This window comes from Sinohyriopsis cumingii, chromosome 7 (assembly GCF_028554795.1).
Source record: "Sinohyriopsis cumingii isolate HCF-2022 chromosome 7, ASM2855479v2, whole genome shotgun sequence".
In the NCBI taxonomy this organism is placed as follows: domain Eukaryota; kingdom Metazoa; phylum Mollusca; class Bivalvia; order Unionida; family Unionidae; genus Sinohyriopsis; species Sinohyriopsis cumingii.
The window spans coordinates 83160556-83186486 of NC_142967.1; the positions used below are offsets into that span (position 1 = coordinate 83160556).

At 37.6% G+C, this 25931-nt stretch overlaps 1 protein-coding gene across 2 annotated transcripts in view; it reads right to left on the reverse strand.

Moving 5' to 3' along the window:
* The window catches only part of LOC149795641 (glycerol-3-phosphate acyltransferase 3-like), an 88374-nt gene extending 63992 nt beyond the window's left edge, over nt 1-24382 (reverse strand). For both annotated transcript variants that reach the window (XR_016422378.1, XM_089965470.1), the window contains exons 1-5: nt 24211-24382; nt 22855-22969; nt 17553-17692; nt 11798-11840; nt 10335-10389 (exon numbers count right to left, since the gene is read on the reverse strand). Coding sequence is in view for 1 of the 2 variants with exons in the window: in XM_089965470.1 (XP_089821596.1) it covers nt 10335-10389; nt 11798-11840; nt 17553-17692; nt 22855-22969; nt 24211-24357 (500 nt within the window). In the remaining variant the exon portion in view is untranslated. The remainder of the gene's footprint in view (nt 1-10334; nt 10390-11797; nt 11841-17552; nt 17693-22854; nt 22970-24210) is intronic.
* Between the last annotated feature and the right edge of the window lie 1549 nt (nt 24383-25931).

Here is a 25931-nt window from a genome sequence, read left to right on the forward strand (position 1 = left end):
GTAAATTTTAAAAATTTATTATTTATGCAATACACTATTTGCCAAATCCATGTCACTTCTAGTCAATTTTATGTAGATTATGTTACAACAACACTCAGTAGCCATGGTTTCTCTCTCCACTATTTGTCCCTTGTACGTGCAGATTTATGAAGCTAATATGCCATTCTCCCTGTGATTACCATTATTCTTTGTATGAAAAAGGGCTATTACAAAGTTGTATGAACTAGTCAACCAAAACCCACTGAGTACACAATTCTGAGTCAGTATAATAAGTCTGAAACAAAGTAACTCAAAATGAGTGCTTGTTGGAGTTTTCTTTCCAGACTTGTAGAATAAAAAACCACATATTTTCTAATGCTTACTGAAACATGTCAATTATTAGTTATTTGTGCTAAAAGTTAGTATTTGCATCAGACACATTTACACCATGGTCTATTCTTGAACTGAACAATGTATGTATGTATGTATATGTATGTATGTATGTATGGGAAACCATTACTGAAATACAATGGAGTGAATTTTCTGAATATAGGAGGTATTTAATGAACAATGTCCAGGCTTGAAAATATGATAATAAAGGTAGGGCTTGTAAACATGATATGTCATTTTGTGTGCATTTCTTTCATTTTTGTGTGTGTGATATTTATTTTTTTTAAAGCGAATTTTTAAATAAATTATGTTTCTCAGAAAATTCCATAACACAATAACATTAGGAAGATGCTTTACTACTTCTCGAATCCAGCAAACATTGAAAGACAAAAACAAATTTGTTTTTCCATATATATTCCATATAGAGGAACTGAAAAAACCCTTCCCAACCATTGCAGTGTTTCCCTTTACGCACATGTGTGCGTCAGGGACGCACGCTGGAGAAAATTGACGCACACATTTTGTTGCCATGCATTTTTTTTGACACAAACGATTTTCATAATGTGATCAGGCTTTATTTAATACCCAATGCATTGGACGATGGATGACATGGTATATATTTCGAGTATAGGCACTGACTGGTTCCCTGCTTTGCTTGCTCCCTGCCTTGCGCTCCTCTATTTGTATAGCAGAGTGCATCGTAGGAAACATACGAAACAATGAACCAGACTAGCATAGGCAATGTTATGATGCAGTAGCTTCCCCTAATCTCACGAGCTCTCAAGCGATTTCCATCGAGCTCAGCAAGCTGTTCTAGATATTTAACCTCAATCCTCGTTACACTAGAAAGTGATCGCCAGATTAAAACGTCATGCACTAAAAACATTAGCGAAGAAAGTGAAAGAAGCAGAACACAAAAGAGTAACTGTGGATCTAACTTTAATGAAAAATGGAGAAAATAATTCCCTTGACATGAATACAGCACATCCATTAGGATTACCGGTGTGACTTCTGATAGGGTGATTGCGAAGACTGCAAAAGTGACTAATCCTTTCGTGACAGGGTTTTAGAATTTTAAAAAATCTGCCCTCGTTCGCCACAAGATATCTGGAGAACGCATTATAACCCAAGATATTCTTTCACAACAAAAAAATCAGTAAACTTGCAGAGACAAATGCATTATTTGGATTACAAAGTCAGCAGGTCATTGCAGATTTTGTTGGTTTTTAACTTTGCTGCAATAAAAGAAATGTCTTAAAGTTCAAGTGTAATTTATTAGAAAGAAGATGAATCATCCTCAATGATTTTTGGATTAATATCTTCCAGGACAAAGTACAATGAAACCACATTTTATGAAAGGCAGTAAATTTACTGCCATTTGGTTAAAAATATTTATTTGGCTTTTTGTAATGGCTTGTATGTAATGTGTTGGGCTATAATATTGCTTCATATTGGACACTGTTAAAACTACGACTTTAAAAGAAAAATGAACTAATAAAATTATTCTTTGAATGGAAAATGCATTCGTTTGTTAATTGTGCATGTTGATTTATGTGTATGTTTAGAGAGAGTATATTGCGCAAGTCATAAGAAAATTTGTCAGTACATTTTTGACCCCCACATTTTTTATCTGACCCCCATTTCTGACACCAAGGGGTTTTCTTTACCCTCAATTTTACACCCCTGGGGATACACTGCATTGTCTTACCTTCCCATACTAGCTCTGCTTGAGAGATACCTTAATGAGGATGCCTGCATTTGTGAGGAGAGGTGGGAGTGTTCAATAATAATGTGTAACTATTCTTGGAGAAACATAATTTACTTGTAATTTTACTTTCTCCTTAAATACATATCCTGATCACATTAACGTTATGAGAATATGTAATAGGAAGTAATAGGAAAAAGCGTGGTCTAAGGTTGACATTGCCCGGGGTGGGAGTGGGAGACAAGCGCCCCAATCCTCCAAAATGCCCCATACGGCCTGCGTCTCTTACTGCCTCTGTCAACTAAAATCCAGCTCCTGGCCTTCGCGAGTGGCTTAGATTTGAAGCCCGGCAGACCATGTTTTCTACTAACAGGAGAAGGGGTGAAGGCGGCCCACTGGTGCCTTAAAACCAGTTGCTTCGGGTAGATGGGACTAGTAAACCTTGGATGGTAGCTCATCTAGGAGAAGGAAAACTCCGATTCCAAACCTCTGCTGCCTTGTGGCTATACCCACTCATGGGAAAGGCTAAGGGAGTAAACCCCAACAGAAAATCCGGAGATGGAGTCCCTAAGGCGGTATGACATTGACTTCAACGTCATTCCGGCAACTCCTGCGACGCCACTGGTGCCAAGCTGTATCGGCATTCGTCGTTCCCTTGGGCACACCAGCTGTGTGGACAGGGGGGATCTGCTGGATGGGCAACAGCTGATTCTCCATACCACCCTGCCCAGGCTTCATAGCTCCACTGGAGAGGACACTCCAGCGTCGTCGTACGGCGTCAGCACAACACGAGAAGTAGCAGTTTACCGGTTCTAAGTCAAAGCTCGATTGGCGTAGAGCTTGGCGCCTGGGGTTACTTCTGACGGTGGGAGAGATCATCAGGTCTCACTGGACAGCTACCGCCTGCCTCAAGCTGGGCAGCCCCAAGTCAGTAAGGTGCTGCCCGCCATGGCCTGCCTGCTTCACTGGGTGCGTGGAGCTTAGAGAATCATCTCGACAAGTGGGCCACAAAACTCTGCACCAGGAAAGACTAAAAGAAGAAATAAAAAGACTCCAACTCTTCGTTTTTCAACCTGGAACATCAGGACCATGTGTCCTGGATTGACCACTGACCTACAGCAGATCGACGATGCACGGAAGACTGCCGTCATTGACAGAGAACTCTCCCGACTGAACATCGACATTGCCTGCCTCCAGGAGACCCGACTGGCTGACAGCGGCACCATCAGGGAAGCCAATTACACATTCTTTTGGCAGGGGAAGCCCTTGGATGAACCTAGGCAGCATGGTGTAGGCTTTGCCGTCAAGAACACGCTAATCGCCTTCATTGAACCTCCATCATCAGATACTGAGAGAACCCTTGCCCTCCGGCTGTCAACATCCTTAGGCCCGGTCAACAACTTCAGTGTGTACGCCCCAACCCTCTACTCCACCTACGAGGAGAAAGACAAGTTTTATGAGGCTCTGGATCAGGCAATATCCAGTATCCCCAACAATGAAAGCCTTTACTTACTAGGAGACTTCAATGCTAGAGTGGGAGCTGACCATGAGGCCTGGTCCACCTGTCTCGGCTTTTACGGAAGGGGCAAGATCAACGAGAATGGTCAGCGACTGCTGAAGATGTGCTGCTCCCACAGCCTATGTGTGACCAATACTTTCTTCAAATGCAAGGAGATCCACCAGGTGTCGTGGAGACACCCACGTTCACGCCACTGGCATCAGCTAGACCTCGTCATCACCAGGCGTGCAGAACTGACCAGTGTCCTCCTTACCCGCAGCTACCACAGTACCGATTGTGACACGGACCATTCCCTCGTGGCCAGCAAGGTGCGAATATTACCCAAGAAGCTGCACCACGCCAAGAAGAAGGGTCACCCACATATCAACACCTGCTGTGCAAGCAACCCAGAGAAAACACAGCAGTTCATCAGCAAACTGAAGGAAGCCCTCACCAAAGTGACACCTGATGACACCATTGATTCCAAGTGGTCCCATATCCGTGACTCTGTGTACAATTCAGCCATCACTGCTTATGGGAAGAGGGAGCGAAAGAATGTCGACTGGTATGAGGCAAACTGGGAGGAGATGGAGCCTGTGACTGAGGCAAAGAGGAAAGTCCTCCTGGCATACAAGGCTGCACCTAGCCCCAGAACACTACAAGCCCTCAGGATTGCAAGGAATAACGCCCAGAAGACCGCCCGCCGCTGTGCCAACACCTACTGGCTGAACCTTTGCAACAGTATACAGACAGCTGCTGACACCGGGGATACAAGAGGAATGTATGAGGGTATCAAAAAGGCAACAGGCCCCCCAGCTACAAGACCGCCCCCCTCAAGTCCAAGACGGGCGAAGTCATCACAGACCAGGGGAAACAACTGCAGCGATGGGTTGAGCACTGTCTCGAGCTATATGCAACCCAAAACAATGTCACTGGAACTGCCCTGGACACCTTTCCAGACCTGCCTGTCATGGAGGAGCTAGACACACAGCCCACCCTGGAAGAGCTCGGAAAAGCCATCGATTGCCTTGCCTGTGGGAAGGCTCCTGGAAGCGACAGCATTCCGCCTGAAGTCCTCAAGAGCGGAAAACCAGCACTGCTCCAGCCCCTACACACACTCCTCTGCCTTTGCTGGGAACAGGGATACATCCCACAGGACATGCGTGACGCCAACATCATCACTTTGTACAAAAACAAAGGAGACCGTAGCAACAACTACCGGGGCATCTCCCTACTCAGCATCGTCAGAAAGGCCTTCGCCCGTGTTGCCTTGGCGTGCTTGCAGATCCTAGCCTCCCGCGTCTACCCAGAGTCCCAGTGTGGATTTCGAGCCGGCAGGTCAACTGTAGACATGATCTTCTCACTACGTCAGCTGCAGGAGAAGTGTCGCGAGCAGCAGATGCCCCTCTACATTGCCTTCATAGACCTGACGAAGGCGTTTGACATGGTTAGTCGGAGTGGACTCTTCAGACTCCTGCAGAAGATCGGCTGACCCCCACATCTGCTTGCTGTCATTATGTCGTTCCACGAGAACATGCACAGCACAGTGTGCTTCAATGGCGCAACATCTGAAGCATTCCCAGTCATTAGCAGAGTCAAAGAAGGCTGTGTCCTTGCACCGACGCTCTTTGCCATCTTCTTCTCCATGCTTCTCCAGTACGCATTCAAGGACTGCAGCGAGGGAGTGTACATCCATACCAGGGCTGACGACAAGCTGTTCAACATTACCCGTCTCCGTGCTAAGACTAAAGTCACAGAGGTACTCATCTGTGAATTGCTCTTTGCCGACGATGCAGCCTTGACATCACACACATAAGATGGACTTCAGCAGCTGGTATGCTGCCTCTCCCATGCATGTAAGGAATTTGGACTGACCATCAGTTTGAAGAAAACGAATGTCATGGCACAGGACACAGACTCCCCTCCCTCTGTCTCCATCGATGGGTACAATTTGGAAGTTGTCGAGAACTTCACATACCTCAGGTCTAACATCTCCAGCTCACTCTCCATTGATTCTGAGGTGGGCGGCAGGATTGCCAAGGCAGCAGCAGTGATGGCCAGACTTAACCAGAGGGTCTGGAACAACCCCAACCTCACAGAAAAGACCAAACTGCGTGTCTACCAAGCATGCGTGCTCAGCTCACTTCTCTACAGCAGCGAAACATGGACCACCTATGCAAGACACGAGAGGAAACTCAACAGCTTCCACCTGAGATGTCTGCGGCGCATTCTGCACATCCAGTGGCAGGACAAAGTACCCAACACAGAGGTTCTAGAACGCGCCAACATGAACAGCATGTTCTCCACACTCAGCGAGAGGCGCCTTCGCTGGCTCGGCCATGTCAAGAGAATGGACCCAGGTCGCATTCCCAAGGACCTGTTATATGGGGAGTTAGCAGAAGGTGCACGACCAACTGGACGACCACATCTACGCTACAAAGATGTTTGCAAGAAGGATATGAAGACAGCAAACATCAATGTCAACGACTGGGAGAGCTGTGCAAACAACCGTTCCAGCTGTCGTCTAGCTGTCAGGCAGGGAGTTCAAAACGCAGAGGGAAAGAGAAGAATAAAGCAAGCTGAAAAGAGAGCTAAAAAGAAGGATAAGCAAAAGCGTACTTTGGAGCTATGCCATCGTCTCCCATAGAAGGACGGATGCCAAGATAGGAAAAAGCAATGCTGAGAATCCTACCTCTACCTTGGTCACCCTTGAAGAAATAAGGATTCTTCCTTGTATGAGGGTGAAACTCAATCATTATAACAAAACAACACAATGGTCCCCTAAGCCATGATGCCATTACCCATGTAAGACAATGGGAATCAACTACATTTTTTTAATCACTGCTCTATACCCATAATAAGACTGCTCACATTTAACAGGTTTGGTGGGGCCCCGAGTGGCCGAGAGGTCTAAAGCACTCTCAGTTACGGATCACTGCAATCTCACCTCTGTCTGCATGGGTTCGAGTCTCGGATTCAGCCAATGTGTTATGTGAGAAAGCTTGCCAGTAGCTTCTCATGGGTCTATGGTTCTTTCCAGGGTTTTCCTGGGTTCTTCCTCCATCATTAATACTGGCCACCATGTATAGCATATTGTGTGCTGAAAAATGGCGTTAAACCCTAAAACAACAACATGTTTTGGTGACGGGCTGGACTGTGGCTATTGGACCCACCAGTTAGTTCCTATCCTGGCAAAGCTAGATCATGCAGAGAGAAGCCTAAGAAAGTTGATTGTGTGTGCCAGCCAACTGCATCTATTATGTCTTGGATTGCCACAGTCCATTCAAATGGGATGCTTGCCAATAGTTCTGATTCTGAATGTTGTAATTTTCATTAGGCATTCCCTGATATCTCTGAGTACAATGCGCAAATTACCCACTATAGACATGATGCTTGGGCATAGATGGTTACAGATTCTTTCTGTCTTGACTGGAAGAAAGACGCTTTGCCCCACTCACCCCACACCTTATAAAGTCTTTTGGGTCCTGCATCAATGCCTCCTTAGACTTACCAATGTATAAGAAGGGATGGATGATGATTTTTAGATTGGCTATTGACCGCAGCCTGTTCTTTACTATGAAGTCAAGTTAAATCATCTGATCTAAACAAGAGATAGTTTGGGTCCACCAAAAGTATATGCAATTTGCTGACACTGCATGCTGAAGCTCAAGCTATGAAGCAACATGTTTTGTATTATATCAGCTTCAACAAGGAGCTTGCTAAGGGCTCAAACTGTCTTAAATGGAGCTGTGTCAGTACCCATCTTTTCATTTTTGGAAATTAGGTTTTGTGTATTAAATTAAAAATTAATACTAAAATGCTTTTTCCAGTTTGTTTGGGGTGGGGGGAGAGAAGGAAGAGAGATAGTGAGAATTCCATAGCATTTTTCTTCTTGCACCTCATGATCAAAATAAAATATGGTCCTATACATGAGAGAGAGAGAGAGTGACAGAGAGAGAGAGAGAGAGAGAGAGTTCAACTCTTTGTGATTTTTTTGTTTGTTTTTCTTTTACCTTATTGCCCCAGTGTTGCTGAAGCTTTTGTCAAAAGAAAAAACATTAATAAATGAAACAGTAAATGAAAACTATGAAAACACATACCATACTTCTTCAGCATTTAAATAATCACAATAGTTACATCGACAAAGACTCCATTAGGTTAAATCCCAAGCATGCTGTCTAATTTTCTTTGCAAGTATAACAACCTCTCCATTAAAGATTTTTTTAAGTGCATGTACTCTTCCTGTACCTAGGCAGCAATTGTTTTTTATCTCTGCTCATGCTAGATGTACTTTAAATTGCTGTCGGTTCCATCGGCAAGTTAAAAAATGTCACTGGCTGAGAAATTTACATGAGTAATCACCTGGTATTCCTTTCATTGCATGGTACAGTATTCATAATACCCATGGGAAGCCTCATTTCATTATTGGTAGCCTCAATAATCTGATCTGGTCTACCGAATCTGAACTTCAAACAGGTGTTAGCTTGGAATGACTGAATATAGCCATCACATATTTAATTAGCACGTAAATACAAGTACAAAGCCATGTGATTCTTTTAATAATGGAAATGGCAACACAAACTAGAAGGAATTGCTTACCCTAGTGGTATTAATTGATAATGGAATATGGTACTGCACTTGTACACAAGTAAGATCAGTCATCAGGTAAGTGAACAATACAGATTTACAATCATGAAGACATCTCTGTCTTTCTCTCTCTCTCTCAGTGGGACATACATTTTACTTGATCATTACGTGCAAGAAGAAAATTGTGATGGAATATGTCTTTGTCATGGTTATTAATCTACTAACTCGTCAATTCTAACGCACATATATGCAATCAAATTTAAACAACATATATTACAAACAATGTACATTACTTGTGCATGCTGGTTTAGCGCATTTACATTTGATCTATGTTAATTTGTAATACTGACCATCATGTAATTGTTTAAAATACTCAATGTGGGATCCTATATTTTTTCATGCATGATTTCTTCCCCAATATGAAATATTTTTTTACACATGATTTTTTTGTATTCTTGGAGAATTATTTTTCATAAAAAAAATACGATAAAGCGATTTGGATGACATAATCCATATATAAGTAGATTACGAGTATACGACAAAGCGAAGATTTTCTGGTCAAAAAGTATCGTCATGTAGGCCAGCAAATACAGTATTCTGCCAAACAGCAATGGTGTCCAAAAGGTGCCAAATGCAGACCCAAGGTATGATACTACTTTAGGGCAGGCAGGTACAAGATTGAGGTTAGCTGATGCTGTCAGAGCGTTAGCCATCATGTGATGCAAAGCCCTATTATTCACCTTGGCAATGTGGGCCATGGATTCCCATGTATGGATCACATGCCATTCAGGCCATTTGAAAAATAGCAATGGAACTCAAATCTAGCATAGAGGAAAGACAATCATGTTTTGTGCTAACCTGAAGGTGGCAAACAAAACATTTTTGTCCATCTTAAAAAACAGAGAACTTGTCATATAGACTGCTGCAATGTTTATAAGTCTGTCTTGCAGTTAATGGGGCTAGGCACTTGAGAATTGGCAGAACTCTTATTTTCTCCATGGCTGCTTTAAAACTGAATTCCATGTGCTCCAAAGTAGGATCAATGTAGGGTAAATTGTCAAGGTTATCCCTGCACTTAAAGTCAGGGTTGTCAGCATCAGGAATTCTGGCAGTATCAAAATAAACATCCCCAGGCAGAGAAACAACAATGCCATCATCTCTATGAACTATTTGATACCTCTATAAAGGAAAGAAAGAAAATATTTGAGATCACAGCTTTGCTGGTAACCAGGCAAGTGCCACAGTTTGTCTTGCCAGTATGAAATGCTGCAAATAGTGTTCCCTGGTCTGTTCAGCTACTAACGACAGATGGAAGGGCTTGCCAAAGTGATGGATTCCATGTCACAGATGCTAAGTACAGCCTATAGGCTGGCCGGACTGCAACTGATATAATGTTATACAGACTGGTGGTCATACAATTTATTGATGTTAAAAAAAAAGCTGCATGTGCCAAGAATTACAGACCCTATGGCATACTTGGGCATGTGGGGGGGTACTTCTGCCCGATGGGTAGCCTAGAAAAGGAAGGATAGTCTCCAGGAAGCTCCAACTGAAGAAATAAGAAAGATGAGATGGAATAAATTCACCCGAGGTCAGCAACTGGGTTATTACTGTGCACCGTTTTTAATTCTCTAAATAGACAAGAAAGATGAGAATGTTTGGTAAATAACAAACCTAAACAACACTTATTACAAGAAAGTGAAGAAATATCTGCAGTGAGCATGAAAATAGCCAACACTGTGTGAATAATGTGGTCAGAAAATAAACAAAGTCAAAAATTCGGATAAATTAAATAATTTCACAAAATAATAAATGACTGCAATATACAGTATATAGCTTTACACTCAATACTATATGCAATTTGTTGATAGAGGTGTAATAATCCACAAGACTGACTTCGATTCCAGGATAGGCATTTGGACACAAGTGGTGATAAAAGGATTGGATGAATTTCTTCAGTTAGTCTATATGGAGCATAATCAGGAAATACACATTTTTTTTTTCTTTCCAAGATCGCTGGATTTGAGAGGTAGCAGAGCATCTCCATAACATTAATGTGAGTGAGGAATATATTCAAATGAGAAATCAGCTTGAATCCCATGTCTTAGAACAGACCCTGCTTTCACTAGGTTATATAATATTTACCTGGAGACTGATCAAATTACAATTACCTACCTGACAAAGTGGTATCCTTTATCTGTCCTTGTGAGAAGATTCCAGTATTTTAATTCTGAAAATTAAAAGCATTTATGTTGAAGTATGTTGTAACTTTATACTGGCAAGATTCTTACCCTGCCACCATAAAGCATCATTTAGCTACTGCTTAAATATACAGAATGCTTGATGATGTGGAAGGGCATGAAAATTATTCTAACGACTTTTGGGGGCAAAAACCGTAAGGGTGAATGCATAATTGTAACTAATTAACTTAGTGACTTATTGTCAACTATTAGTGTTTGAATAGACATGACTGAACAGGAAATTCTTTCCTATGCTGTCAAAGCATGACATGTGAATTCCATTATTACATGTCCTCATGTTAAAATATAAACAACATGGACAAGACTGCCATCTTAAAACCTCACTTGCCCTCATGCAAAGAATGTCTAAATTAATGAGAAGATATATTTACACATATTAAAGACAATCATTATCTGAAAATTCAACAAAATAATTCTGAAAAACCAACAAAAATTTTGAAGATGAAAGTAATACCCCTAAATTTTCCAACAATACTGAGGTGGAATTGATGACACGGGCTAACTTATTAATATCTGTTATATGTCTTTGAGTGGAATAGGGAAATCCTACAAATATGGGTCATAATTCCCGAGCAGGAATGGAACTTTGCCAAGTTCTGCCCACAAATTTGGAGACAATGTGTGTGGATTTCCTAGCTCACGTCAATATTCATGGTTGATTATATTTCTCACATTTCTAGGTTCACCCCCTCCCATTCCCACATAAAAAAACCATTGGTTTTCAAATACATGGCTCTCACCCTGGTACGATTAAAGCATTAAAAGGACGAAGCATTTATATACAATTTGTCTGACCTTTAGAAAGAGCATACAAAGTTTGGTTTACATAGAAAAGTTCAGTGTAAACTCAGAAATGTACTTAAAAACACAGAGAGCTTAAGTTCTAAAACACAATATTAAAAATAGCAAAAAACAGGATTTCATGTATGCAGGGCCTTCCCTATCAGCCAGTTGCTGGTTGATGTACCTAACTACTTTTACTTTACACCTGGCTACTTAAAAAAAACACAACCTGTATACCCACTGGGGGCAGTCCCCCAAAGCCCCTGCCTACTTTGGTAACTCATTCTCCATATTTAAGTCTAATGGAATGCCCTGCATATGTGATGAAGTAAGATAAACAGGTCAGAGTTGTGATGCTCCATTCAATACACCATTCAAACAACATGTGAGGTAGGATAAGAGTCAAATGAAGCAGGATAAGGAGTTTCTGGATCAGAATTCCACCTGCACAATTTCTATCCATACTGAATGGGAAAATGAGAAAAAATTATTCATTTTATTCTGTACATGGTCTGTTTTATCTCCAGTGTATATGTTCTAAACTACAGAAAGTGTAACTTTCTAGCTATATTTAAATTGTAAATTAAATCATACCTGCTCCTGTAAAACATTTTGTGACATCATCTTCAATAACTGCCTGAAATATTGAAAACAGAACAAAAGCTGCAATTTCAATGGATTTTTTTTTTAAATCACAAGGTACTCTGATTTTTTTCTATAAAATTACAATGTGGATAATGACCTACCAAAATAGTAAGAGACATAACATTGAGCTGTTCCATTAACTGGAGAGAAAAAAATACATTGTTTTCAGCATAAAAGCACAATCACAATGAATTTCTCTCTTCATAACTTGCACACAATGAGATTGGTTTAAAAAAAAAATAAAAAGCCAGGGCACAAATTACCAAGGGACAACAAAGAAACCAGGGGTGGTTGCGGCAATGGGACTATTTATTACACGTTTTATTAGTTTTTTCTAATGATGTTGTTAGCTTTTCTTAATAAATTACCTTTTTTTAAGATACAGAAACTCTGAAAGATTGTTAACAACATTACTCCAAAAGGTCTCAACAACCATTACATGTGCGCAAAAACATTGTGTATTATGTCACTGCTTTTTGTTGCTGTTGATTCACAATAATATAAGATTCATTTTATTAAAATAAACTAGGGACATTAGTTAGTGAAATAACTATCAATGTCAAAACTCAATATTTTTTTATTTCATTCTTCTCTTAATAAAATAATGACCTGTGATTTAAATGCAAGTAACAGTGAAACTTCTCATCCTGGAGGAAATCTGAGTGCCGATTCAGGAATGTTAAGTTCACTACAAGCTCTAGAACTCACTTCTCCATAATGAACTTATCTATGAAACAAAGCTTTTATCCACCAAGTACTTATTTCACTTCGCATGCTATCTTTGATAAAATTTATAAATGAGTAGGCTAATTTTTGAGTTTAATTATATTACATATATAATAATACTTAGAAAAGTGTTCGAATGATCAACTGAATTGAGTTGGCCTGACACACACCCGTGACTGCTAAAACTGCATGCCTTTGAACTTTTCTTTCATTCCATCCTCTTTATAGGATTTGATTCAGAAGATACAAAAGATGCATTTATTGTGATATTACAAAGCAAGTCTGCTTTTAACTAAGTGTAACAATACAACAAACATTTCTGCAACTCAGAGATCAAAAACATGGTCAGCACTTAATCAGGTTTTCAAAGAAATGCTTAGATATACCTGTGATGGTAGACTGACAATTTTTGCATTTGAATGCTAGACAGCATATTGCATTTATGATGATTACACTGAAAATGAATTAAAAGATAGAACTAAAACACAAATTTCATTTGACAAAACTTATTTAATTGGTTGTTGTTGTAGGGTTTAACGCCATTTTTCAGCACAAGATAGGCTATACATGGCAGCCAGTATTAATGGTGGAGGACGAATCCAGGAAAACCCCAGAAAGAACCACCGACCCACAAGAAGCTACTGGCAAGCTTTCTCACATACCCACATTGGCCGAACCCGAAACTTATTTAATTGGTATTTATTTATAAAGGCATTGCCATCAATAGGCAATAGTGACATTTTCATTTATCAAAACGTATGACATCTTATTGAAAGTTTCATGATGCTGTTCCAAATTTCCTGGGAATAAGCGCCATTTTAGACGAAAAAACCAGCGATATGTCAAGAGTTCATTTAATAATTTGGATTGAATTTTTTTTTATTGTTCAATAAACAGTGGCAACTTTTTTATATGTTCTAGTAAAATACATGAGAATCCATGCCTAACACCACATTATAGGCGGGTCCATAAGTTATTGAGGGAGTGGTTTTTCTATGCACGCACACATACATACATGCACACACACACACACACATCTTGACAAAAGTAGGTTTCATAATACTTAAAACCCAAAAGTATAACTAGTTTGGCAATCAATGTCTTTCATTTTCAAAATGGTCAACTAATATATTCTTCCCCAAGAATGACCATTGGCCAAATAGGAGCATTTGTCAGCTGAAACAGTCTACAATGCCATATTACAAGACAAAAGCCTCCTGAAGGGAATGACCATCAAAAAGAATTTGCTGCAATCCCAGATATATCTCTCTTTCATAACTGCTGATTACTGAAACCATCTCTGACACTGTTCAGAAACTCTAACATACCAAATTTGGTAATAAAACTACCTACTTATGTTTGAGTTAATAGGTTCACAAAACACATGTCTGATCGGCTCCTTTTTCATTTAGAGCCAATCAGATATAATAAGTCTTGTAGTCAAAAACCTGTGTGCCTACTATTATCCATTCAGAGAAGTACTGTATTTCATGTTATTTTTCGTACACAAAAAATAATTCAGAGCATGAAAAATTATATGTGAAATAAATAATTATCATTTTGTGGTACTGACCATGTACGAAAAATTAAGGGATCATACCAGAACAAGGTCTATGGAACACATGATACTTGATAACCTAATAGTACTAACATACAAAATAAACGTACAAATTCTGTCTCATTCTGCTCTCAACTTAAGAGTCCGGTTAAAATAAAAATAAATGTACTCAAACAGACTTTTGTTGTTATTAGTAAACAAGAGAGATAGAGAGATGGCTGAAATGAAAATGTCAGTGTGCAAGCTTATCTGCATTTAGAGCACACATTGTTGCTGTGACTGTGTGTTGGCAAAATGATTAACATGTATTAGTTATGGGTATTAGTTATCTGCAAATTTGTGTGCAATGATATGAGCCCACGCTGTCCAGAAATTAAGTGCAACTTATAATCTTATAGCAACAGCGACCTTGTTATCTAACTGTAATAATCAATAAAAGAACTATAAAAAAAGTGTGTGTGTACAAGAAAGAGAAGAGAGATAATAGAGCGTTGTGGCAGTGTGCAAGAATGTATTTACTGAAGGCGGTTTTGGTTTGAAGCTTTGGGAAAGAGAGAGGGAAGAGAGGTTAAAGGCCAACTATAATTCGTATTTTCAGTTACCTGATGATTTACCTGATGACTGTGAAATTCCTCACATACTAGGACACTACTATATTCCATTATCAATTAACACCTCTAAATCAACGATTCATTCTTGTTTTATCATAAACATTAGCATAGCAACCACTTGGTTATTCAGTGTTATTTACACACTAATTAAATATGCTTAGTGCTTTGGTCAGGTTATTCCAGTTACAACCAAACAGAGGGCAAGATTCGATAGAAGAGCTCAAATCAGAGAACCTACCAATAGGAAAATTAGTCTATCTTTAGGGAAATGAAAATCTGCAATGTGCTATCAAGGCCATTGTCCATACTGATCTTTTAAGGGCATGTGGCCATACACATCGCTTGTATTCATCTTCGCCAATAACGATAACAATAGAGGGATGTACAGTAGTAATAGAATCACAATAAAATGTTAATTATATCAGTCAAAACATTACAAGCACATAACAGATAGTATATATATGAATCAATTTAATGGCATCAGTGACTTTCAAATTTATGATACAAAATGACAAGGTTTTTACATTTGTATGACCTTAGTGAAACAATAAGACATGTTGACCAATGGTTTGTGGTCTTCACTTTAGCATATACCAAGATATAATTTTTGTTGAATAAGAAAACACAAAAAGGGCTTCCGAGTTCATTTTAAAACCCACGGTGTTTTGTTACAGTGATGGACTTAACAAACAGGACTAATTAGAGATAATATTTAAGGATATGTTCTGTAGAAGACCTTTGTCCAGTTGTTAAAAAACACCAGTAGATATTGTAATGACAATAAGAGAGTTTATGCATCAATAATTGTATAGAAGACAAATAAGGGTTGATAGACAAATAAGAGAAGTTTAACAGAAGAAATGCCATTTTGACAAGATATTATTAAAGGCTAGTGTGACAACTTATAGTGACATCTAGCACTGGGGCATCATGCTGCAGACACGTAGCATCATGTCCCACCCAGTCACATTATTCTGACACCAGGTTGACCAGTCCTAACACTAACCACTTAATGCTGAGCACCTAGCAAAGCAGCTGTTAGTACCATTTTAAAAAATCTTTGGAATTACTCGGCTGGGGTTTGAAACTGTGATCTCCCACGGACGCTCTATTAGGTCACCCAAGCAGTCGAAACACAAACTTCTCGAGTCAAATAAAAAATAAAAATACATTGGTTAAAAAAGTATTAAAAGAATGAAATGTTCAGTGAATCTGCATGTCGAAGTTTGACATATCTATATGTTACATCAGTATTTTTTCAAAGCCATTTGAAATGTGAACTTCCCTTCTTAAGTCAAATAAAGAAAACATCAAAACATGTGGTTAAAAAGTAATAAAAGAATGAAATGATTTATAAATGGTGATTATTTGATTTCTTTGTCTCCTGTCTCATTATTGATGCCTCAATTACAAATTTACAGGAAGTTATCAAACAGATAAGCTTTATTTGAGGCAACAAATAGTTGTTCTTCATTATGGCTTATATCAAACATAAGCTCAGGAAAAATATGTTGGTAGTTTGATGTATCTTTATTGTACATCATTATTTTTTAAAAACCATTTGAAATATGAACTTCTCCTCCCGATTCAAATAAAAAACAAAATAATTATTAAATGAAAAGATAAGTTACCTTTCTGTGTAATCATAAATTTTATTTCTTATTTGAACCCTAACCCTAACCCTAACCCACTTGAGAACTTACCCCAAATTAATCACTATTTATGTCATACACTTAGCAAAACAATACCTTCATCATTGGATGTATCTAAATCATACCTTTGCATACTTTTAACGCTGTTTGAAATGGGAAAATGAACATATCAAAATACAAGGTTAAAAAATAATAAAAAAAACTATAAAACCCACCATAACTGTATATGATAATAATTACATTCTCATAAATTGTTTTTTAAAAAAAAGGCAATACAGTATTTGTTATCATCTTTGCAAACGTAAATCTTCTTAGTAAAACTTTCATGTATGATAATTTAAAGGATTTTCCAATGAATACAAAGTGCTATGAAAAAATATGACACATTTTAAATAATTATTTTTTTATAGCTGGATTGTGTACAAAAAATTAAAGGGTATGAAAAACTACATGAGATATGGTAGCTATAATAAGATTTTAAAGATTGCCATCACAGACACCAAACTGACACCTATTTCATTTATGACCAACTAGATATGGTAGCCATACTGAATACTTTAGGCCCAACTAGTCACCACAAGAAATCTTATATTGAAAATACCATGTTTATACGACCATCCATTAAGTAGTAGGGATAAGTAAATTTTCATACTTGACACTGTAGCCTATTAGATATCTAAGGGTCACCATTTTCATTAACAACCAATCAGACCCTAGAATGAATATGTCTGAAATTTCAAAATATTATAACTTACAAACATCAGGCATTAAAAAAAGTAAAGAATAAATATAATTTTTCAATAGCAAAAGAAACTTTTCTGTAAGAAAACTTGTATACAAGAAAATAATTATGATTTCTATGGACTGCCCATCTAAAAAAGATTAAACTGGTGTGAAAAATTACATAAATTACTGTATTCTTCATAATGAACAATCAAACTGCTGGCAAAAGTACAAATCAACTCACTAAAGAACACTTCATTATAAGCTGGCAGTATACTCCATGGCTGCCATGGACAATGATATAATGGGTGCTGTATCTGAAAAACTAAGTTAAACCCAATTGCAAACCAATCTTGATCCTAACAGCCGGACTCACTGATACCTGTATGTTTCTTGAATGCATAATGATATAGTGTGATTCTATATAAACTTACCTCAATTCCACATTTGGCAAAAAAGATTATGTCAGATATATGGAATTCTTTTTTAAAATCTACTCCGCTGAAGTCAATCTCAGAAAATTTAATGCCTTCAAATGCTGAAAGTGAGATGTCCCTCTCAATAAGGTGGCGTTCTGCAACAGAAAAAGTGTATTCTGAAAATAATCAGAAGACTACATCTTACTGCACCAAGCAATTTGTTGTTCTCTCTCTCCAAAAATACACAAGATAAGGCAAACAATATCTGTAAAATCTTGCTCAGAAAGTCCTAGCACTCACATCCAAAGTATGTTAGAGAAGCTGAAAACTTTAAAAATAAAGATATCCCAGCAAATAGTAAATCCTTCAACTCTGATAATTTAAATTGATAAATAAAGGGATTGTCGAAAATTCTGTTTGCTCACTTCGTATTTTTTCCTTCAAATTTTGTAGAACTACAAATGTATTTGGTATCAGTGTATCAAACTCTATTCAACAAATAACTTCAGGAATAAAACCTGATTTATTCCTTACAGTATTCATAAATATAGGGGAGTAACATCTGCACTTGCCAAGAGTGAACACCTTAGTAGTGCTAATCTCTGACAAATCATAACTTTATAGGTATTTGTTGAAAGATAACATATTTGTCATTAAGCAACGAAGTGCCTTGAGATTTTTCTTTCCTCAATTTAGCATTTTCATTTTACACTATGAATTGTGACAAAAGCTGTGAAGGGGGAAGCATAATGGAAGAGAAGCTATGGAGACGTGACCTTAACCTTGAAGACAGTACCAGAAATGTGGTACTCAACACACCTTTTGGTGATGATGATGTATTCGAAGTTTCATACCTTAATCTCCAACAGTTTTAAAGTTACAGAGCTGCAGGTAAAGGGTGATGGAAAATAAAATATTGATATGTAACCTTGAAGATAGGACCCATACTGTGGTATGTGATGATGTATGAGTAATACCTAATACCAAGTTTCAGCTTTCAAATTACAGAGTGGTAGGAAAAGTGAGACTGATAGATGGAGATGGATGGATGGATCAATTGAATGAAGGACAGATATTATTTGTCCTGCTTTTCTTCAAAATGGCAGAGAGAAATTACTGAAATTATCTTATTTCCTGAAATAAATCATTTACTGCATACAACTTGCAAAAGATTTTGTATTGAAATGGATTGCAAGCTCTATTGACCATTAGGTCAGGCAATTAGGATGGCACAAATTACCTATCACACAAGAAACTTTCAAAAGGTTGAATACCAAGACGAATTGTAATTACTATTAACCATTATGGCAAGCCATCAAGATGCTGCTCATAAGGCATAGCAAAATAATAACTTAGTTTCCAATTTCATGAACAACCCTGTATTTTTCCTGTAAGCCTATAAATGTTTCAAAGAAGAAGAAAAAAAATTTGGATTTTTATGCAAGCTGTAACCTTCTGAGTTAATTTCATTCATTTGCAAGAATATTAAATATCATGCTTATTCAGACATTACTATTTATCCCAATATTTGAATGTCATGAGGTCACAATGAAAAGCAGTGTGTGCTGAAAACAAAATTTGCAGTAGCCTGTTATCTATTATAAAAGACTCAACCTAGTTTAGTACCTGGCCACCGTTGTAAAAGTCCACTGCAATCAAAAGGTTTTCTGATGACAATGAAGGTGCAAAGCATTATAAAATCATGAATGAATAGACTTTAGTTAAACTATTTTACTATTAACTTATAGAACATCAATTACTATTTCATTTATACGAGTACATTTGCCTACATGACAACATTCATATGCACTTCAGTAACCCCACTGACATAATGTGGCATTAATCCCTCTCTCCAATGGAAGACAAATCTCTTCTGACATCCATCTTGGCAATCCGACAACTTTTTAGCACTTCAATGTTCAAACAAACATAAAGAATGGGTTAACATCTTTTTTATTACTTTGAACAGACTAAATCAGCAAGGCAGTGGATGTTCTCCTATTATGTATGTGTATGATGATGTATTTGAAGAAGAAACTAGAAAAGTGTCATTTGTCCAGGATACCCTCCTGCCAATATGATGCAACTGACCAAGTTCCAAATCAAGCTGGGCAATACCTCAATAAAAATGCAAAAATGTCAGCAAACAGTAAATACTGAAACTGAACTGTCTTCTTAATCTAAAGCCTCATTATGAGTAGTAACAAATTCAGTTTCAATCCATTAAGTCCCTCAAAAGTTACTGAGTTGAGATAAAATCTACAGAGGAGATGACATAATGGGACAGGACAAATGTATATGCCCCTGTAGGTCTGGCAAGGAATAATAAAGTTTGAATTCTTCCTGTCAAGACATCATAAATATGAAATCTGATAAATAAAATTCTGATTAAGAATAAAGACAGCATTTAATTCAGACATGATTTTGGTCTTCCATGAAAAAAAGCTGAAAAAATGTTAAGGGGGGTTTGGGGGTCCTCCCCCATTGGGGTTTGGAGGGGCAGTGCCCCTGGTCTGGGGATCCAGAGGTCCAAAGGCCCCTGGCCAAAAACGCATTTTACACTTATAAAAAACTGTTCCTGATGCAACTTATGATCATAAAATAAACCAAAATAATCATTTGAAAAACTAATAAACTTTCCAAAAATGTTCAACTTTACTTCAATAATTTCACAATATTAATAGTCACATGAATTTGTTCCCCATCACTATTGATGCTAAAGTTATTTCATGTGCATGTCAGTGTTCACATTGTAATTAAGTGACAATAATTTGTGTGTGTATGTGTGATTTGGATTTGTAATGTAGCTTTAAAATTTTTTCAGTCATATCGCTACAATGTCTACAGTGTGTTACTTTATAGTGATGTCTAGCACTGGGGCAATCATGCCACAGACTTGTAGCATGATGTCCCACCCAGTCACATTATCCTGACACCAGGTCGACCAGTCTTAACACTAACCTCTTAAGGTGGCGCTCTACAGTTTCGTATTTTGTATAGGGTTAGGATTTTAAAGAAAAAGAATTTCCACGGCTTTCCTCACTGGTTATACTGGCTATTTAAAAAAGACCTTGTATATCTTAGGTATAATTCAAAGAACTTTTAATTCCTTTTATTTTGGTGTATGATTGATGGGTGTAATATGGGTTATAGAGTATACAGCTTGGCCTTACTCCAGATGTGCACCTTTCAAAAAAGTGCTACATCCACTTGGTCATTTTCACTTCCTGAACTTCAGAGGTAAATTGTATAAAAAAGAGCTGATAACTTTTTATTACATTTTATATATTTGGTAATTCATTCATTGCACTATCAGAAGCTGGTATTGTCTAGTCTGGAAAAATTCATTCTCCCTATTTTAATAGCTGCTATGGACAGTGTACTTTAGACTAATTCAGGCTGATTTTTTAGCACAAGGGAGCAGTCATTTTAGTTAGTAGTGTGTTTAAATCATGTACAATTTCCAAGAGTACAATATCCAAAGAAATATCATCCACATTATATTAATGTAGCATAGAGGTATGCCAACATTCTCTCCATTGTGCATGTTTTAAATGCAAACAACTTCACCTTACATACGTCACTTTCTCAAAAGTACATAACTAATGAGCACCCCCTAATGCTGAGCGCCAAGCGAGGCAGCTGTAATTTGTCAATTTTTGCAGCAAATATATTATACTTCTCTCTTTTCATAACAAATCTGTAAAATAAACACCCAAGTAAATCAACTACAGTGGAACCCTACTATAACGCGAGAAATGGGGTTAAAAAAATTGGATCTCGTTAATATTGGGGTCGCGTTAATGCAGGGTTTTATAGCATTTTACTTTTGTTAGAGAACAACTCATTGGCACATATGTATTCATGTTTAATGTATATGATGAACATGGTATCAACACTGTTTACTATTGTGCTGTTGTGGCATGCAGTTCATCTATAATGCATGTAATTCCATTGAAAAAGTGCACACAGATTTACAATATTCAATAATTCTTTTCCCAGATCATTGTGTCTGAATTCAACATCTAATATACAGCATGAACAGAGTATCAACACAATTTACTTGCCATCTGAAATCATGCGGTCGGGGCTTGCAATTAATCCATAATATATGTAATTCCATTGCAAGAACTGCATACATATTTAAACTATTCAATAATTTTGTCACACATCATTATGTGTCTGAACTCAATGGGAAAAATTAACAGCAAATTTCGGTTAAGAAAGACGAAGCACGTGTACGGTTCATTACATTCCAGGGTCTATGAATGGCATCTGTACAAATTTCATACTGCTAAAATTTTCTCATAAGCGTTTCCATTGCAAATTTCCCATAATTAACACTTGTACACCTATTCGTTTGAACAACTACAGCAAGAATAATTAACAATCAACACAGGCTTTCAGCTTGCATATAACTTTTACGTCTGATTTTGTGATATTGAAAGAAATGTGTGAAAACTATTATACTAACCATTGCACAAAGTGCAGAGAACGACTTGCATTTGTGAACTTGCATTTCCATAATGGTAAAATATTTTATAAAAAATAGGAAATTAATAACGAGTTCATAAACAAACACCATACCCATGTAAAACTAGAGAACTAAGTGCAGTCGGCCCGCAATGGTCACGAGTCACTTTTATAAAACAATTTAAGCTGAATGCATGTATTATTTCATACCCTTTCAATCTGCAGCTAAAATAGTGGACATTATTTACTGGTCAACTGATTGCGTCTAATAACAATGCCAAGCCCAGCATACATGTTGGCGGCTTTCGTTTTTTTAAAATGTTTATTAAATTCTGAGAATCTTTATCAGCGTTCAGCTTTCTTATAAACTGACAACTAAATTTATGTCATTGTTTTGCTCCAGCCATTCCCATTTCCATATGTTTTTAAAACTTTTATCTAAACGTTTCATGTCATGCTCTCTCTCTCAACAACTCGGTATGCCATGTTTAACAAGCATGTGTCTTCTTTCCACTGCCACCAGTATCCATTACATGAAGATTCATTGGATGAATTTAAACCTTTGACCAATGATAATACTCTTTACAATAGTCGTGTGCTAACTAATATATGGAACAAATAATTTACAAGGGTCGTTGCAGAATCGGACTGGACAGACTGTTTTAAAAAAACTGGATCAAAGATGATATAAAAAAACGGATTATATCAAGAAAAATCTGATTCAAGTCAGGAGAAAAGCAGAATTCTGCTTTAAAACAGAAAAATCATGTCTGTTAATTCTGCCACAAAATACAAAATTCTGATTAGTGTTAATTTTAACCATGCTTCAAATGTGAGTTATTACCTTCTTCATTTTTGTTTTCATTGTCAAAAACCTCAGTACTGTCTGATGCTTCTGGCTCATCTGGCTCACCAAGTTTTTTACATTCAACATAACTGTCTATTCTTCTCCTTCCGAACTGAAAGAAAAGCGAGAAATATTGCAAATGCAATGAAGGAAAACATGCAACAGTCACACACATTTAAATCAATAGTACGGAACAGCAGTAGGTATTGAGTATATTTAAAGCTGGAGTTCTACAGGGTGGAATGTCTCTCCTTTAAACCTTACCTTGATGTAGACTCCCTGCAGTGACTTTCAAAAACTTTCACATCAAATCTTACAGATGATGAGGATGAAAACTACAGTTGGTTCTAGATCACCAATACATCAAATCTTACAGATGATGAGGATGAAAACTACAGTTGGTTCTAGATCACCAATACATCAATATTCCTACTAGGAAACATAAATAAAGGACAGAAACCATTACCCCCCCCCCCCAATTTTTTTTCTATCTCTTTGAATGAAGAAACCAACAAGCCTGTTTACTATGTGCAAATGAACTGTCTCTGATGTTCCTACTATATCTCTGGGACCCCGGATAGCAGAGTGGTCTAAGGCACCTGCATCTACAGTTCACTCACATATCTCACCTCCGTCTGCAAGTTGGAGTCATGTCTCAACCCAAGTGGGTAAATGAGAAAACATCGGAACATACTATACAAGGCCATTATCTGGGTAGTAAGACGTAGCACTAAAACATAAATAACATGTGATATGTCTTACAATGTAGGACTAATTTAATACCATGACTCAAAAGAAGGATTATACTTAGTCTGCATATGAATGTCAGTAAAAATAACTTATTAATTAGTATTGAGGGGCACAATAATACACCTGATTAAAAATGCTGATGCTCCATCATAAATCATGACTTAGAGAGTTGTTCTCGTCCATCAGTAATATCATTTTTTTTAAAAAGGGCTGAGAACATGTCTCTCTAGAACGCTACCAATTTATACTACTGAACACCTATGCACATCTCTTGATCTACTTCCATAAAAAAAATGATTTCAGGTTTTGCTGATGTTATCTAAATCGTTATGCAGTCTACATGTGGACTATACTAAAACTAGCACTTCCTATTTTTATCTATCACGGACATGACTAAAAGTATAACTCATACCCATATTTAAAAAAAACCACCACATAACGACTTTATGACAAATGTATCAGCTTTAGTTTCAACCCTTTCGTCTACGAGTTAAAATATATACTGTATTCACTTAGTAATGAAGTAACGAACATGGTGTGAATGTCTAATTGTTTCCTTTACTAAAAAATGAACTGTCGTCTGCTTTAAAATAGCTCTATTACCTCGAAGACTTTCAGTAAAATCTGTATATACTTTCTTCTTAAACCAAGAGATTTCCCCAGAGAAGCTAAAACTATAATAAGTAGGAAAAATAAACTCAAACTAATTAACAGTATTGTTACAATCGCGCAAATAATGTTCTCCATCATGTGTAGCTAATCTATGGCCATTGCAGTGAAAGGTGAAGGTCAATAATGTGCCAGAAACCGATCAAAATATTGCAACATTTTCTTCTTGCCTAATTTACTGTAATCTGAATGTAAAAAAGATATATATACTATTCAAATACTAAAATTCAATTATTGAATACTATTCTTTAATTTATTCCATTTCTAATGCTTACGTTAAATTAAATGTGACCATTCGGAATGCCTCAGATGTTTCTGCAAACAGAATAGGGGGCGCTGTACAGATATGAAATTCTGCGGTGGGCGTCAGATGAAGTTGTATGCAACATGCATAGTGGAGAGAATCTTGGTATATCTCTATGTTACTTTCATGTACTGTGGCTGAAATGTCTTTGGATATTGTACTCGTGGAAATTGTATGTGATCTAAGGACATAGCTAACTAAACTGACTGCTCCCTACTGTCTCCAAAATCAGCGTAAATTAGTCTGAATGACACTATCTTTAGCAGTTATTCAAATAGGGAAAATGAATTTTGCCGATACATTTTTTAAAATACATTTTATATAATTTGTAATTCACTCATAGCACTTTCAGAACATAGTATTGTACTGTCTGGCAAAATTAGTTTTCCCTATTTTAATAGCTGCTAAAGATAGTATACTCGAGTCCGATTGAGGTTGATTTTTCGAGCACATGGTTTAGATCGTTCAGTTCCCACAAGTACAATATTCAAAGAAATTTCAGCCACAGCACATGAAAGAAGCACACAGGTATGTCGACATTCTATCCATGTTGCAAATGCAAATAACTGTTCGCAATCGTATAATATGGGTGCTCTACAAATATTATGAACTTTTGAGAGAGTGGCAGGTATAAGGTGATCATAACTGTCACTCTCTTAAAAGTTCACAATATCTCTAGAGCGCCCTCATTATACGAATTAGAACTGCATGCAGGATTTACTTACACACCGTGCTGAAATATACACCGCACCATAATGCTCATATTAAAAATAATGAAGAAATCAATACCATGCATGTATGCCCGAATCTAACTCTTGCATCGGCGTCCCGAGTGGCCTAGTGGTCTAAAGTGCTCTCATTTCGGATCACTGCCATCTCACCTCTGCGTGGGTTCGAGTCTCTGATTCGGCTAATGTGGGTATGTGAGAATGCTTGTCAGCAGCTTCTCGTGGGTCGGTGGTTCTTTCCGGGGTTTTTCACGTCTTCTTCCTCCAAGCAGCAGAGACGGCGAATCCCACAAACTATTTCGCTTAACAGAGCCTTCTATCGAGAACATTTTAGATAGAGCGGTTCTTTTCACAAAATAAACCCTCCAGTCAGTAAACATGACAAAATAGGCTTTCTCTGCTGACTTGAAGGGTTATCTCATGAAAATATCTACCTATACAACTATTTCTGCTAATACAAGGGTCTATCTTGCGAAAACATTCGGGTTTGTTCAGCCCTCTCTGCTGCTCTGTGTTACATAAATCACGTCTGTGTCTGCCGCTGGAAATATCCTGGCATGGTTTGCCTGTCGTCGCCACTCTCTGCTGCTGCTCTCTAGCTGAAAATTGTATCTAACCCAACT